The following is a 17,258-nucleotide window of genomic DNA, read 5'->3' on the forward strand; positions in this document are numbered from 1 at the left end:
ATGCAGGAATGCTCTACTTCACATCAGGTCCTCGTGGACTCCCAGCAACTTTGTCCTGCCCCCCCTGGGTGCAAAACCCATTCTGTGGGCCTTAGGAGCAGAACCTGTTCCAAGGGGAAGTAGTAGCTCATTCACTCGCTACTCTCTCCATTATCAGCCTGCCTGTGCCATAGATAGGACCATTGCATATCTCTGGGCACATCTGCCAGCGAGATGGGCGTGGCCAGAGGGTGGTGCTGTCAAAGGAAGGCATGGGCCATTAGCAGCCCAAGTGGGGATCTGGGGGTGTTCAGGCCATGAGTGGGTTAGAAACTGCTGGGGAGGTGGGAGGATGCTAAAGCAGAACTGTGGCCCGGGGAGGAGGGATTGGCAGTTGATTCCTTAGCATGTGTCTTAATGCTGTTTGATCTATTTCTTTTTATTACAGTAAAGGAAGGAGAGGAGCTAATTAGTCCCTGTTTATCACCCAGCTTCCAGTGTGAGTGGGAACATGCTGAAATAGTGTACAGAATTAAAGGGCAGAAGGCAGGTATAGTAACTTCTTTCTGTTGTATTATAGATTTGCATGTTAAAATCAGAACAAACAACATGCACTTTCTGGATCTGTCTGTGTGAGGTATTCAGTTGTTTTGTTACTGTCTAACTTTGCTTTGACCTCAGGCTGTTCCTACCCAAGAGATTTTCCTCCCTTTGTCCGCACCCCATCTGCTCCAGTGTGTAGTAGGGGGAGCTCTAATGTAGATTAGTCAATGGCATTTTAAAAACCATGCTGTCAAACCCAGGTCAGAGCATGTCTACATAACATGATGGTTTACAGTAAGAGCCACTGGGGCCTGTCTACACGAGTACTTCCATCATGTCTGCAACAGTGGGAAACTCTTAAGAAAAAAGTTTAGCAAACCAGGTCGAGACATTTTGGGCCAGATTCTAGCTGTTGCAAATCAGCCTGCTGCTATTGAAACCTGTGGAGCTAGGCTGATTCACACAAGCTAGAGGTCTGTCTGTCCAAGTTTTTCCAAGCCATTTGTGCTCACAGAAAATCTACCTTTTTGACAGGGTTTTCAAATAGAAAGTTAGCCTTTTTTGCAATAGCAAATGAGTTTTCGTTGGGGAAACTGTTGTTCTCTTCCCGCAAACTTCCTGCCTTGCAGGCATAGGTTTTATACAGAGGATCTAAAAAAACCCAGATCCTGTCATGTCTTTCAATGTGATGTTCAGTCATATATTCCCAAACCTTTTTCTTCATCCAGAGTGCTCTTCTCAGTTGAAAAAGCCTCTTTGCCTGCCTGAGGCCCTCTTTTCAATTTGAGCTCGAGAGTATTTCTCAAATTATTCACATGCCACTCAGAGTCTTACCTTTCCCTTATTACTAACTAGGGCTGTCAATTAATTGCAGTTAACTCACATGATTAACTCAAAAAAATTAATTGCGATTAAAAAAAATTAATCACTGTTTTAATCGTACTGCTAAACGATAGAATACAGTTGACATTTATTAAATATTTTTGGATGTTTTCTACATTTTCAAAGATATTGATTTCAATTACAACACAGAATACACCTCTACCTCGATATAACGCTGTCCTTGGTAAGATTTTTTGGCTCCTGCGTTATAGGTGAAACCATGTTATATTGAACTTGCTTTGATCCACCGGAGTGTGCACCCTCCACCCCACCCCTGGAGCGCTGCTTTACCGTGTTATATCCAAATTCGTGTTATATCAGATGGTGTTATATCGAGGTAGCGGTGTGCAAAGTGTATAACGCTCACTTTATATTTTTGATTATAAATGTTTGCACTATAAAAGAAATAGTATCAAGTGAACTGAAAAATACAAGTACTGTAGTGCAGTCTCTTTATCACGAAAGTTGAATTTACAAATGTAGATTATTTTTTTGTTACATAACTGCACTCAGAAACAAAACAACGTAAACCTTTAAAGCCTACATGTCCACTTAGTCCTACTTCTTGTTCAGCCAATTGCTTAAACAAGTTTCAAGTATCAGAGGGGTAGCCGTGTTAGTCTGAATCTGTAAAAGCAGCAGAGAATCCTGTGGCACCTTATAGACTAACAGACGTTTTGGATCATGAGCTTTCGTGGGTGAATACCCACTTCGGGTCAGATGAATGTAGTGGATTCCAGGGCGATGGTATATATATGCTAGCAAGACAAGGCTCGAGATAACGAGAGTTACGCTGTCAGTCCGAGGGGATGAGGCCCGCTTTAGGCAGTTGAGATTTGTGAACAAGCCAGGGGAGGAGCTGCCTGTCTGTAGTTGGCAGCACTAATCACAGTCTTGTTCAACCTGAGCTGATGGTGTCAAATTGCAGAGAATTGAAGCTCAGCAGTTTGCTCTTTGCAGTTCGGTCCTGAGGGTTTTTTGCTGCAGCGATGGGCCACCTTAGTCTTGCTAGTGTGGCTCAGGAGGTAGTTGGGAAGTGTCTCCTACAGGTTTTCTGTGGATATGCCATTCCTACATAGTCTGATTGTGTCGTTATCCTTTATAACTGTCGATTGTTGGAGCCTGATTGGGTCGGAATAGTTTGTTATGTGCGGAGGTATAATGCTGCGCTTAGCTTGCTGTTTCATCACCTGAAATGAACAGGTGTTTCATGGCACTGTGTGTAGGCCGGAGCTCGAGATCCATTACCATGAACAGATGCATAAGCTCTTGATATGGCCGTCCTCTCCCCCCTCCCGTCTCTTCCATGCTGAGTGGCGGTTCCGCTGATAACGTCAAAAGCCAATGGCAGGACGACGTCATGTGGCATTTTCTTATTGGTCAGATGCACCAAAGAAGGGTTTGATTTTTTTTTGGTGGGTTGTCAGGCTAGGTAGTTTTCCAATCAGAGTGGTTGCTCTTTAAGACTTCTGATAGCATGTGTCGATAACAGATAGCTAGGGTTAATGTTTTTTTACCTGTAAGGCGTTAACGAAGGGAGACACAGAGCACGCTGCACAGCAGGACAATTCAGTGAAATGGATTTTCAAAGTCAGGGGTGAGAATGTGTGTAGTCTGCGTCATGTTTTGTCTGTCTCTCGCTATGAGGGAAGCCTTCTTCTTCAAGGTCTCTCATCTTCAGTGTCAAGTTGGTATGAGTACAAAGTAGTAAAACAATGGTCTCTGTTGTTGTTTGTTTTTTTGGTATTATCATGTGGTGCGTTTGCTTGAAGTCTAAATGTATATTTTTGTTATTAGGCATGTTTATTCATTAATTTTCTATCTTATAAGCATATGCCTGATTGTATGTCACCTTTAATGCAGGACGATGTATTGATCGTGTTTTTTTTCATATTATATAAAGCTTTTCTTTTTAGATGACTGTATTCGTTCGTCTCTCTTGTGGTAGACTAAGAACGGATAGGAAGGGAATTTATCTTTGTGTGGTAGATTTACGGCAGGTGAATCTGTGTGAGCTCAGGGGAAGGAGAAGGGGGGAGGTGATGCCGCTCTGTTGTTTTTTATTCAGGAGCTTAAGATGAGCAGTACTCGCCCGGATAACCAGGAGGAGCTGGGATAGTGGGGATGAGATAAAGAACGAAAGGGGAGGAGCGTTGTTCTTTTGTGTGAGATCAGGGCCTTCTGAGTCTTGGGGTCCCCAGGAAGGTTTTTGGGCGAGACCACGAGTGAGCCATACACACTGAATTTTTGGCCCTGTTGCGGGCAGCGATTTCAGATCCAAGCTAGGTAATTAGTTTGGACGGTTTCATGCATCACCCACATTTCTGGACGTAGGTTCAGAATTTGGAATTATGTGTATAATAGCATGCTCACACCATCACCGCTCTCAGATTTTGAGACCTTCGAAGATTCTAACCTGGGCTCAAAGTGCTGTAGCTATCTTTAGAAATCTCACATTGGTACCTTCTTTGCATTTTGTGAAATCTGCAGTGAAAGTGTTCTTAAAATGAACAACATGTGCTAGGTCATCATCCGAGACTGCTATAACATGAAATATATGGCAGAAAATGGGTTAAACAGAGAAGGAGACATACAGTTCTCTCTCAAGTTCAGTCACAAATTTAATTAACACATTTTTATAATGAGTGTCATCAGTGTGGAAGCATGTCCTCTGGAATGGTGGCCAAGGCATGAAGTGGCATACAGATGTTTAGCATATCTGGACTGTAGATACCTTGCAATGCCAGCTATGAAAGTGCCATGTGAATGCCTGTTCTCACCTTTCAGGTGACATTGTAAATAAGTGGGCAGCATTATCTCCTGCAAATAGAAACAAACTTGTTTCTCTTTGTGACTGGCTGAACAAGAAGTAGGACCGAGTGAACTTGTAGGCTCTAAAGTTTTACATTGTTTTGTTTTTGAATGCTGGTTTTTTGGTACATAATTGTACATTTGTAAGTTCAACTTTCATAATAAAGAGACTGCACTACAATACTTGTATGAGGTGAATTGAAAAATACTATTTTGGTTTTTACAGTGCAATTATTCGTAATATAAAGTGAGCACTGTACACGTCATATTCTGTGTTTGTAATTGAAATCAACATATTTGAAAACGTAGAAAACATCCAAAAATATTTAAATAAATGGTATTCTATTATTGTTTAACAGCGCAATTGCAGGATTAATCGCGATTAATTTTGTTACTCACTTGACAGCCCTATTACTAACCCTTATTCTCCCAGTCCTACCGTTCCTACAAATCCTCTCTAAAAGATCTATTGTAACATAGCTGGGACCAAACTGGGGCACATCCAGTGTGCTGGCATGGGGGAATAAAGAGGGTGTGGGAACCCCTGTATTTCGCTGCACTGGTGTGCTATTCAACCACTCCCTGCGCAGGTGGGGGATCAGGCTCTGCAGGGCAAACCTGTGAGTACCCAACTTACTCAAGTGAATGGGAGGGGGGAGTGAGAAGAGACTTGATCCCACCCCTCCCAGCACTCCAGCCGTATAGTTATACCAGTGCATTGGAGAGCATATGCTGCCAGCCCAGCGCAGTGAATGCTCTCCTTGGAGCACTAGAGAGCGCAGGAAAGAGATTGTAGCTCTCTAAGGGCTGGTCTACACCAGGGGGGGAAATCGATCTAAGATATGCAACTTCAGCTATGCTATTCACGTAGCTGAAGTCAAAGTGTCTTAGTTCAACTTACCTGGCCATCCTCACAGCGGCAAGTTGACTGCCGCAGCTCCCCCATCAACTCCGCTTACTCCTCTTGCCGAGGTGGAGTATGGGTGTCGATTCGGGGATCGATTTATCACATCTAGTCAAGACACCATAAATCGATCCCTGATAGATCGATTACTGCTGATCTGGTGGGTAGTGTAGACGTGGCCTGAGTCATAGTCTCCTTCTGGGCTGCTGCAGGAGAAGCTCAGCAATATTCTTACTGTGGGCTCTTTTGTCCACTGATGATCTAGTCTGTACTTTGGACCCATCCAAATCCCACTGAAGCCCGTAAGTTTTGCCATTGGCTTCATCAGGAAAAGGACTCCGTCCTTTATTTCCATGGATAGTCTCTAGTAAATTAGAGAGCATTGCTGACTTAAGGGGACCAGAGGCCTTGCAGACCCCAAAGAAATTAAACGGCAGCGGTGGTTAATCACCAGTATGTGATTTGTTGGGTCTCTCTCTCTCTCTCTTTTAGGTGAGCCTCTGTATGAATCCTGTGCTAACAAAGTAGCAGAACTGCTCTACAAGAAGGTGCATAAAATAGAAGTAGTAAAGGATTTGGATTTTTATGCTTTCTCCTATTATTATGACCGTGCAGCAGAGGTTGGCCTAATAGGTACATTTGTTTCTGAGTTTCTTTGTAATGCAAGGGTAGTTAATGGGAGAGTTTGCGCCTCTTAAAATATCTAGTTTCTTCGCAAAGATACAAGGAATTGTGTCCTTGGTTATATTAATGTACAGTGATGATATTTTTTGAAGATCGGGTACTATAAAATTGTTGGGGAAAAAAAGCACAGGGACTTGGAGGTCTGACCTGAAACAGTTTTCAGCCTTTTTATTTTTAATGACTAAATTTCAAAAATAGACAGTGTCCCATTAAGGCTAAACAAATGTTTATAAAAAATGACTGCCTGAAGTTCAGCTTGTCAGTCCATATTAAGGCATCTAAATAAAGGTCTGACCCTGCACCAGTGAAGTTTGTGGCAAAACTCCCACTTCAGTGAGTGCAGGATCCAGCCCTCAGTGGTCCAATTTCCAGAAGTGTTAGCATCCAGCATTTACAACTGACTTCACATGCACACTGTAAAACGTGCCCTGTTTTTCCCCCTTCTAGATAAGGAAAAAGGAGGTAGCCTAACAGTTAATGACTTTGAAATTGCAGCCAAGTATGGTAAGTAAAGTAAAGCAAAAAATGCTAGCGAAGATTTTCAAAAGTGACTAGTCATTTGGGGTGTCTGTCTTTTAGGGGCAGGAATTTGAAGGATCTTAGAGGCCTTATTGTCAGAAAGCATTGGGTATCCACTGTCTGAAAATCAGACCCCTTCTAAAGTGTCTCATGACTAGGCTACACTGGCACTTTACAGCGCTGCAACTTTCACGCTCAGGGGTGTGAAAAAACACCCCCCTGAGCGCTGCAAGATACAGTGCTGTAAAGCCTCAGTGTAATCAGTGCCACAGCGCTGGGAGCGCGGCTCCCAGCGCTCCAAGCTGCATCTGTAGAGGATGTGGTTTACATGCAGCGCTGGGAGAGCTCTCTCCCAGCGCTGCCGCTCCAACCACACTCACACGCGGCAGCGCTTTGAAATTCCAAGTGTAGCCATACCCTCAAATTGGGTACCCAAAAGTACTAGTTACTCCTGAAAGTCTTGGCCACATTTTTTCTAATAAGTCCTTATTGTTTACCAAGACTGCAAAAAAAAAAATTAAAAATCATGCAATATAGATGTCTGAGCTCTCTTGCAATATAAGAATAATACATGTCATTTAGCAATTGCCTTGAAATCATAAATGTAAAATAAGTGGATTGTGCTCTCATCCAATTTATTTTTTCTTGAAGTTTATACATGCATTTAAAGGTGATCTGGAGAGAGGAGAAAATTGATTTTTTACTTTTTGGGGGGAGGGGGCTTCTTTTTGTTGTGTAAAGATGATCTGGAAGGTTTTTTAAAAATCAGTAAATATATTTGTTTGTTAGAAACTTGGCTACCTTTTTTTCCCTTCCTCCTCCTCCTGGAGGCTGTGCGTGACAGGAACATCTGTTGTTGTTTTGACATCAGAAATACCATTCAAGTACAATCTGATTAATTGGGAAAGGAAGCTATTTTTATTCTGACTCTTTGCCTCTCTCTGGTTTTTGTAATTCACATTTAATTCTAATGCTTTAGAAACACTCAAGAGAAAAGTTGCCTTTGTGAAAGATTCAGCATTCTTGCCCTGTCAAGCAAGGGCTAAGATTGTTCACAGTCCACATCTCTTAATACTTTCATGAATTCTCCAGCAAAAACCAGGGATGATCAGGCTTGAGATTCCTGGTATTTTATTATTCTAAACAAGCAGAAAAAAGTTTTGTTTGATTCTACAAAAAACTTGCAGGCCCTCTTAAAACATCTGTAAAGAAGCAAAAAAAATGTTTAAAAACCCCAAGGCACAAGCCAGTTTTTCTTAGCTTGCAGAGGTGTGTCACAAGTTTGTTTATATACCTAAATAATATTTACTAATATCACAAACTGACTGGTTGATTATAAAATGTTTAATGCCTACAAAGTCACTATAGGTAAGAATTTGTCTGTGGATATAAACTGTTGCTTTTCTGGGTTGCAGATTATTGCAGTAGTTATTTCTCTCTGCTTGCTTAAACACATCCATATCAAATCAATAGAAATGTTGATGCATATGAGCAGGTTGTACATATTCTCTGCTAAAAACATCTGTTAAATGTGCACTATTCCAAGACATTTCATTACAATGTGGTTACTTGGGATGTGTAAATAAGAGCAGACCCACTTTAATGTAGTTGAGAATCAAGCCCTTTGTCTCTTGACTCCATCCTATTAACCTCCTGATCCTGCAGTCACATCCTGGCACCCATGCAGAGCCCCATCACCTTCAGGATCATTCTGCCAGCAGAGTCAGGTAAAACTCTTAGGAACTAAAGGTTTTTGCAGAGGGCTCACTGCCTCTTTGACCGCTTTACTAGACTTACAATATGTTTTGGAGAAGAGAGAATGCTTTTGAGGGTATGTCTACACTACGGGATTATTCTCATTTTACAGAACCGTTTTTTTAAAACAGATTGTATAAAGTCGAGTGCATGCGGCCACACTAAGCACATTAATTTGGCAGTGTGCATCCATGTACCAAGGCTAGTGTCGATTTCTGGAGCATTGCACTGTGGGTAGCTATCCCATAGTTATGCCATAGTTCCTGCAGTCTCCCCCGCCCCTTGGAATTCTGGGTTGAGATCCCAGTGCCTGATGGGGCAAAAAACATTGTCGCGGGTGGTTCTGGGTACAGCCTCATCTCTCCCTCAGTGAAAGCAGCAGACAACCGTTTCGTGCCTTTTTTCCTGGGTGAATTGTGCAAACACCATAGCACAGCACACACTAACCCTAATCCGACATGGCAATACCGATTTCAGCGCTACTCCTCTTGTCGGGGAGAAATACAGAAACGGGTTTAAAGAGCCCTTTATATCGATATAAAGGGCCTTGTTGTGTGGACGGGTGCAGGGCTAAATCGGTTTAACGTGGCTAAATTCGGTTTAAAAGCATAGTATAGACCAGGCCTGAGAGAGGATGGTTGCGTAACAAGGCATAAACAGATTTTGAGATGCATACTCTTTTCTATATCTATCTTAGGCCTGGTTTACAAAGATAAGTTATATCAGCATAGCTATGTCAGGCAGGGGTATGAAAAACACACCCTGACTGATGTCGCTATGCCAGCGTAGCTGCCTCTGTGCTAGAGGTTACATTGACATAGGCCTGGTCTACACCTAGAACATAGGACAACCTAGTTATGTTGCTCAGGAGTGTGAAAAATTCACACCCCCTGAGAGATGTTGTTAAACTGACCTATGTCCCAGTATAGACATCATTGGGTCAATAGAAGAATTCTTCTGTCAACCTTGTTACCGCCTCTCAAGGGGATAGGTTAACTACAGCAGCGGAAAACCCCTTTCATCGCTGTAGCAAGTGACTACACCATTGCAGCGGTGCTACTGTAGCACTTGTAGTGTAGATACAGTCACGCTAACTTTGTTTCGAGGGCAGTGTTCCTACATAAACTGAAGAATTCTGTCTGTTGGGGTAGATCACATCTACACTACAGTTATGCAGACAGATTCCATAGTGTAGATGTACCCATTGATAAAAGGGGTGTTAAGACTGGAAGGCCTAAAATTAGGCTCCTGAGCCCATATTTAGGTGCCTAAATAAGAGGCCTGATTTTTCACCAGTGCTGAGCGCCTGTCAATTTCAATCTTGGGACTGTGGCCTTTTGAAAATAAGCAACTTCCTTAGGTCCCTAAATGTGGACTGTCTTCAGGCAGCCATTTTTGAAAATCTTGGCCTGTTTTTCCTTGTTCTGTTTCTGTTCCACCCATTCACAGGGAGGATAAACTAACCTGTCTTAGGGATTTGAATAGTTATTTATAAATTGAAAAAATCAATTCTCTCTTCATTCTTCTTAGTGTGTAAGACCATGGAGGTGAAGCCAGGAGACAATCCTTTCCTTTGCATGGACCTCACCTATATCAGTTTGCTACTGCAAGAACTGGGCTTCCCAAAAAGCCAGGTGTTTCAGGTAATATTGATCAGCACTGTGTTGAGATACCTCTCAACTTCCTAGTGATGTATGACAATTGTTTTACTTCTCTCCTTTTTATTTTCTAGCTTGCCCAAAAAATTGACAATGTCGAAACAAGCTGGGCTTTGGGAGCCACCTTTCACTACCTTGATTCACTTCACAGGCTGTAATACTAAGGCTTCTGGGCATAAACCCTCAAAAGGATTTGAGTACTTCAGTCTATGGGTACCCAGCCTAAGATGGCTTACAGGTGACTGATTTTGCTCGCTCTGTGACAGTCAGACCCTTTTAAAAGGTGATCTTAAGTTGAGCACCCAAACTCCCAATTTATGAAAAGGTAGAGCATGGCAGCTAAAGAATACCTCCTTGATCTTGCAGTATCTGCAGAAGACTTGATGTTAAACTAGATCATCTTGGTGAGAATTCTGGGATTCACTGAGGGGCTTTGTTCCCAATGCAACTACAAACTCTATGGGAAGAGTACACCTTTGTGGAACATGTCTCTGTCATTGTTGCTTGTAATATGCTGAGGTCAATGTTAGAAATGGCTACTCCAGATGCGCCTCTTCTTTTATGGTTCTGATTTATAATGTATTTCTTTGGTAATGGTCTTTGGTGAATTTTTAACCATTTAAATGTTTGAGAATTAATTATGTAAGTGAAGACAGGGGCATTGCCTAGTCAAGCTGCTGGTCAGAGCTGATGTTGGCTTTGGAATGCAGCATGGGAGACTTGACTCTGCTGGAGTATGGCTGAGCTTTGGGCTGCCCATTCCAGCAGAACTCAGGTGGGTTGTGGAGGATCTGAGCTTATAGGATCAGGTGTGTTATAGGATCTGAGCCACAGCCCATTGCAATCTGTGGGAGCTCTTCATTGGCCTGTAAAGGCTGAGGTACTTTAGGCACTTCCTGTTGGAGGAGGGGTGGTGGAACTCCATTCCAGTCCTCGAGGGGAGTCACTGGGACTGTAAGGGATTAAGGGCTTTGGAGTTGGTACAGGCCTCCTATAGGGTGGCAGCCTCCTGCTGCTCCCCTGAGATCTGCAGGGCTTGGGGGCCAAACCCTTACCACCACTCTCAAGTGGAAGAATTTGGAGGACACACCGCCAAAACCACCCACTTCCTCAGGTCCCCTCCTGCTAGATTTCCTGGGCAGTTGGTATTAGTCACCCTAACATGAAGTGTTAAATAGTAAAATGGGTAGTTCCTAGATTTATGTGTTGGGGGGGATCAGGGCATATATTTTAATCTTCAATGATGGTGAGAAGAATCTGTCGTGGTTTTGTGGGAGGCAGTACTAACACATGTCCACATATACTTGAGGTTTGTTGGTGCTTGAATAGGTTTAGGTCTTTGTTAATTAACTTCACACAAGAAAAATCCTGAGCCTGGAGTATCTGTGGGTTTCACCCAGGCTTGGGGTGGCTTTTACAAGGCTGGTTTGGAACCTCAAGAGACTGTTTCTAGTAAACAGTGCTTGGAGTGCCTCTGTCTGCCTTTGATAAATGAATGTATTGTTGCTGCACTGAGCATGGATGACAAGACGACTGACCTGTGAGGAAGCAGGAGGCATAGCCGAGGTGGTTGGTACTTTGAATGCAACACTTCTACCTGTGTACTGTATAGATGGAAGGCTGTTCCTAACAGTGTGCAACAGGAAAACAATTTGTAAGTTATCCTTAAGTAGTGGATTGCATCACGTTAATATGTAGTCAGCATAGACACTAGCTGGTTCTTAAAGTTTTATAAGGGCCTTATCCAAAACCCCATACTGTCACTAGGAGTTTGTCCAAGGATCTTCACTGCTTGAGAAGCACAAACTTGGTGTAAAACCCATGTGGGAAACGTATCAGATTTTTCTAAAACGTTGCTCTGCTTGTCATTGGCTTTTTCTCTGTAAAGTAGCATGTATGTGAATGTATGATGAATATCTGAAAACTATTTTATTGGCAATAAAATTTTAATTACAAATTGGGATGTTTCCTATTTGGATTAATGTGTGGTACTGTGGAGTGATTGTCTCTGTATAACAAGTCATTGCACTGATAGCAGCTTACCTTCACTGTGTATTAATGGGAAAACACTGCATCTTAGCCTCTTCTATTGCAACGTGGTCACTTCTGAATACATACCAAGGTCCTGGGATGAAAGTTGCTCTATAAGTGTGACACATGAATGGTATTTCCATCTTTGTTTTGACCAGGATCAGACCGACGGGCTTACCTTAGAAGGGTTGGGCTTGGTTTCATTGCCATAAGTCAACTACTAACTCTCAAGACCTAGGAAGACAATTTTCCAGTGGATGCACATCATAACTCACAGGGGTCTTTCCTCTTTCTCTGAAGCAGCTGATGCTGGACGCTGTCACAGAGGACACTGAACTAGATGGACCCCAGTCTGGCAATTCCTGTGTCTTTAATAATATAGGGGCTGGTAACAGTGTCTATTAATAAAGGTTGCGCAACACTTCTGATTTTAAGACCATGTTTTGGGTTGCTAATTACTTTGCCAAACTTTAACTATTTGGGCTGAAATTTTCCATGGTGTGTCTTTGTCTGTCTGAAACTGAATTATGTATTTATAGTTTTAATTTCAGCCAAACTATTCCACGGTTTCTGAGAACAAGGTTAGGGGAAAATGTTTTGCAACTTTAAAAAAATGTGGCCAATCTACAAACTTTTGAAAAATCTCCATTTCTATGTGCTCAGTAGAGACTTTGGAGATTTTAGCTGCTAATATCTCCAAAGATTCCATCCTCACGGAGCATGCTCTATCCCTTCACAGCTCGTACTGTTAACCATACTGCATATGCACCATTTCCACAGGCAACTGGCCATGCTCCATCCCCTCACCACTCTTAGCTATGACTGGACTGCATGTGTGCCATCCCCACAGAGTAACTGCATGTGCTCCTTCCAGCCCAGGCTACTCCACCAAAACTGGACTTTCCCTCTAATTCCTATTCCCAGCTGCTTTGAGATGGGGCCAGGCACCAGAACTTAGAGCAGTGAGCCCTCTGATGCTCTGTGACCCCTCTCCTCTGCTGGCATCTGGGCAACATGTGGGAGGAAGTCGGAGGGGGACAAGGGCAGGACTGAGGCTAGGGAGAGGGAAAGTAGATTGGGACTGGAGGATGGTGGGGCTGGAGAGAGATGCACCAACTTGGCTGTGAAAGAAAGCTGGGCCTAGGAGCTGATGGGAGGGGAGGCTGGGAGCTAGTGAGGGAAACGGGGGATGTGCCCTTCAGAAACAGCTGTGTTTGCTGCTACTTCAGAACAGTGTTGAGGCCCCTCTTTATCCAAATGGCTCCACACCTCAGAGCCTGTTTTCTAGGGTTAGGGATTGTGGGCGCCCGGCTTGAGAGACCTGGAAGGGGGGTGATTTCCACAGAGCCCAGAGCCGCTCTGAAAACCCGGCCCTGCGGACGTGTCTGAAAGGAGGGCACCAAAGTCACGTGAAAAACGGGGTGCAGGATTTTATACAAAGCGAGTGCGAAGCGAGCTGCTACCCTTATTCCTGGGAGGGGGTGAGGGGGCACCTCTTTGTCGCGGCCGCTCCCCCGGGACATGCTCCCTGCAAAGCGAGGGAGTCCGAAGATCCTGGTTCTCTGAGCTGGGCAGGGAATCACCTGCCCCGTTTGCTGGGGGGATCGGGGACCAGCCCTTAAACCCGTGCGGGCCAGGCGGGTCCGGGCTTCTGCTGCAGACCCCGGCGAGGGGGAGCCCGGGGCGGAGCGTGGCAGCAGCTCGGCGTCTGCAAGCCGGTCTGGGATCGCGGCCAGGCTCCGGAGCACCCCCCACCCCCGGCTTGGCGAGCGCGCAGGCGCCGGGCTCCCCATTGCAGCAGCGGGCGCCGGCCGGGCTCAGAGCGCGCGCAGCCCCGAGCGAGCCCCGGCCCCGCGCGCTCGCTCCGCAGCCTCGAGCAAGCCCCAGCTCACAGCTCCGCTTTGCAGCCCCAGCGGCCCGCCTCCGAGCCCCGACGAGCCCCGGCCCCGCATGTTCCGCTCCGCACACCTGGCCCGACGAGCCCCAGCCCCGCAGCCTCCGCTCCGCAGCCCTGGGCCCCCGGAGCGAGCCCGCCCCGCAGCCTCCGTCCGCAGCGCCCGGCCCCGCAGCTCTGGCCCGCAGCCTCCAGCTCCCCAGAGCCCGCCCCGCAGCCTCAGCCCGGCTCGCAGGCTCTAGCTCCGCAGCGCCTGGCCGCCCCCAGCCCCAGCGAGCCCCGGCCCGCAGCCCTCCGGCTCCGCAGCCCGAGCGAGCCCCGGCCCCGCAGCGCTGCGCCCCCGCAGCGCCCGCGTCCGCACCCGGCCATGGCAGCGCCCCGCAGCGACAGCGAGAAGCGGAAGCAGATCAGCGTGCGGGGCATCGCCGGGCTGGGCGACGTGGCCGAGGTGCGGAAAAGCTTTAACCGGCACCTGCACTTCACGCTGGTCAAGGACCGCAACGTGGCCACCCCCCGCGACTACTTCTTCGCGCTGGCGCACGCGGTGCGGGACCACCTGGTGGGGCGCTGGATCCGCACCCAGCAGTCCTACTACGAGCGGGACCCCAAGGTAGGGACGGGGGGACGCGGCCCGGGCTCCCGGGGCTTTGCGGGGGCCCCAGAGAGCCGGGGGCTGGCAGGCGCTGGGTGAGAAAAGGCCCCGCCTGTCTGAACCGCCTCTGTGAAATCTGGCCCCCCGGCTGAGCCCAGCATAAGGGGGGACCCTGCGGCCTGGACGTGCGGGCGAATGAGCCGTCGCAGTGGCGGGCAGGACAGGCAGGGGTCTCGGATGCTGAGTATTCACCGTGCCCGTCCAGCCCTGCAGCTGTGTGCCCAGTCAGCGGGGCTCCCTGGGGTGACCCAGTGCCTGGATAGGGGTGGCCTGTCCTGCAGTCGGAGGTCTTGGCACGCCGCACTCTATCCATCTTGACGTGTGTGTGAGCCGCAGTTCAGATTTGCATGTTTTATTCTCCTGCCAGAAGTTTCTGCAGCCCAGGGAGGGCAGACCCAGCACTGCACCTTCCTAGAGGGTCAAGAATCCCTGATTTAAGAGTGAGGGATGTTGGCCAAAGCGCAGCATTTACTGGCACGTTTGGGGCTGTCACTGCGATAACCCAGTCATCTCCTTGGAAAGGGATGTTACAGCAATTGCGAAGGAAGCAGAACAAGTCAATCTAAGGCCTGCGTTGCTGTAGAATTATATATCAAAAGAGCTGTCAGGTCATCTAGTGCAGCGGTTCTCAAACTAGCATCCCGAGGACCCTCATTTTGATTGTAAAAATTTTGGGGACCCCCAAACTCTCCTGCTCGGCCCCAGGCCTCATCCCCACTCCACTCCTTCCCCAAGGTCCCACCCCTTCCCGAGCTCTTCCCACCCCCGCTCATTCCACCCCCCCTCCCTCATTCACTCGCTGTCCCCCACCCTCACTCACTTTCACCAGGCTGGGGCAGGGGGTTGGGGTGCAGGATGGGGTGGGGGGTGCTGGCTCTGGGAGGGAATTTGGGTGCGGGGGGCTGTGAGGTACAGATCTCGGAGGGAGTTTGGGTGTGGGCTGCGGGATCTAAGAGGGAGTTTGGGTGTGGGGGGAGTGTAGGGTCTGGTTCTGAGAGGGAATTTGGGTGCGGGGGGAGTGTGGGGTCTGGTTCTGAGAGGGAGTTTGAGTGCGGGGGTAGTGTGAGGTCTGGTTCTGAGAGGGAGTTTGGGTGCAGGAGGGGGTGCGGGCTGCAGGCTCTGGGAGGGAGTTTGGGTGCAGGGTCTGGTTCTGGGAGGGAGTTTGGGTGTGGGGGAATGCGGGATCTGGTTCTGGGGGGGGAATTTGGGTGCAAGATGAGGTGCGGGGTTTGAGTGGGGGGCGAGTGCCGGGTCTGGTTCTAGGAGGGAGTTTGGGTGTGGGGGAGTGCGGGGTCTGGTTCTAGGGGGGAGTTTGGGTGCAAGAGGGAGTGTGGGCTGCAGGTTCTGGGAGGGAGTTTGGGTGAGGGCTCTGGGCTGAGGCAGGGGGTTGGCTGCAAGGATGTGCCAGCCACTTCTGGGAGTGACACAGAGCCAGGGCAGGTAAGGAGCCTGCCTTAGCCCTGCTGCGCTGCCAGACTTTTAGTGCCTAAAATCTCTCGGTTTGGCTTCAGTAGCCTCCAGGAGATAGAGGGATGGGGAGGAGTTGATCAGTGGGGCCCACGGACCCCCCGGAATACCCTCAGGGACCCCAGTTTGAGAAATGCTGATCTAGTCCATCTCATTGTCAGAGCAGGGTTGTTCCATGTGTGGCTTCTAGAGCTTTGTCCAGTGTAGCTTTAAATGTGCCAAGTCATGGGGCTGACCTAGATTCATAAATCTAGTCTGATCCATATAACAGGCCAGAGAATTTCACCCAGTTCAGCAGGGTGTCTCCTTCATCTGATAGGGGGGAGCAATGCCTGTTTAGTTCTTTTGGGGAACAGGAAAGAGAGAAAGCAGTATAAGAATGCAGCTGTGAAATGAATCACTCATCTGCATGTCACAGCAGAACGCTGTATTACAAAAATCAGGAAATGTAACACTTGTCCGCTCAAATAATCAGCCTGGATTAAAGGCCTGTGCTTCTGTTGATCTCAGTGAGCACTGAAAGGCTTCACTAGGCCAGATAGGCCTTAGAAAAGTTCGCTGGAATAACTATACCAGCAAAGCCTCCTACTGTAAACACAGTTTATGCTGTCAGAAAAGTTCCTTTGCTGTTGTAGTCTATCCAGTTCGGCGAGTGAAATAAGACATATTGGCAAGAGCGCCCTTATGCGGCTATTACTGTGGCTACATTAGAGATTTTGCTGGTATAGAAATGTGACACCCTCCTCCCCTCCCAAAAAATCATACTTTAGCCACTGCCTTTGCTCTGCCCACAAAAGTCTCTCATATAGACATGGCTATAGATTTCAGTGGGCATTGGACCAGGTATTGTGGCAGTACCGTGTTTGTTTCATGCATGATATACGCCTAATAGAGATTTAGATGAAGGGCGCATTCCCTGTTTTCTGTCTTAAGTACCTTTTCTGTCCCTCATTCAGAAGAGCAAATATGCACCATCCTTCCTGTTAATCGAGGGAGATACATGGAAGGAGAGAGTGTTTTGCAGGCGATCGACCGCATCACTTGCCACACTCAAAAACTAGGCTGGACAGAGGCTCACTAGGAGGCATACAGAGAAGAGTGTCTGAAGAAAGATTTAAAACATTGCCTGGTCATATTCACTCTCAGCTTAGTCAAATCAAGGCATGAAGGGATATGGGAACTTGCAGAAGACTGTTAAAATTGAGAACATTAAAGTCTTTTCTCTGTGCCTTTTGACACTTTTTATTCCCTTCATCCTGGCCAATGGAAATGGGCGAGTCGGTTTCACTTCTGCTCGTAGACAGTTTCTAATTGATTTCACGGTCAGGTTCTCATACTAGTAGAGTGCTGTAATGTTTGAGTGCCAGAACTGCAGAGAAATAGGTAGCTGTTTAACAGAAAATTGTTTCTATTGTAATGAACAAAAATGAATGGAAACCCATCTAATGTTTTGTAAGCTTTTACGGAACCTCAAATTTA

General features: G+C 46.8%; 2 protein-coding genes across 4 annotated transcripts in view; both read left to right on the forward strand.

The window, feature by feature from the left end:
* Positions 1–11,696, forward strand: part of ENTPD6 (ectonucleoside triphosphate diphosphohydrolase 6) — a 31,619-nt gene extending 19,923 nt beyond the window's left edge. For 2 of the 3 annotated variants that reach the window (XM_032770566.2, XM_032770567.2), the window contains exons 9-13: positions 428–529; positions 5,612–5,752; positions 6,251–6,307; positions 9,608–9,720; positions 9,810–11,696. In XM_032770566.2, coding sequence (XP_032626457.1) covers positions 428–529; positions 5,612–5,752; positions 6,251–6,307; positions 9,608–9,720; positions 9,810–9,893 — 497 coding nt within the window. In that variant the 3' untranslated portion in view covers positions 9,894–11,696. The remainder of the gene's footprint in view (positions 1–427; positions 530–5,611; positions 5,753–6,250; positions 6,308–9,607; positions 9,721–9,809) is intronic. The other variant, XR_012655652.1, reaches the window with a different exon arrangement.
* A 2,330-nt stretch (positions 11,697–14,026) lies between these two features.
* PYGB (glycogen phosphorylase B) overlaps positions 14,027–17,258 on the forward strand; it is a 37,670-nt gene continuing 34,438 nt past the window's right edge. Inside the window, exon 1 of the mRNA XM_032770565.2 lies at positions 14,027–14,270. Within this exon, the coding sequence (XP_032626456.1) occupies positions 14,028–14,270 (243 nt within the window). The 5' untranslated portion in view covers position 14,027. The remainder of the gene's footprint in view (positions 14,271–17,258) is intronic.

Source organism: Chelonoidis abingdonii, chromosome 3, assembly GCF_003597395.2.
Source record: "Chelonoidis abingdonii isolate Lonesome George chromosome 3, CheloAbing_2.0, whole genome shotgun sequence".
In the NCBI taxonomy this organism is placed as follows: Eukaryota; Metazoa; Chordata; order Testudines; family Testudinidae; genus Chelonoidis; species Chelonoidis abingdonii.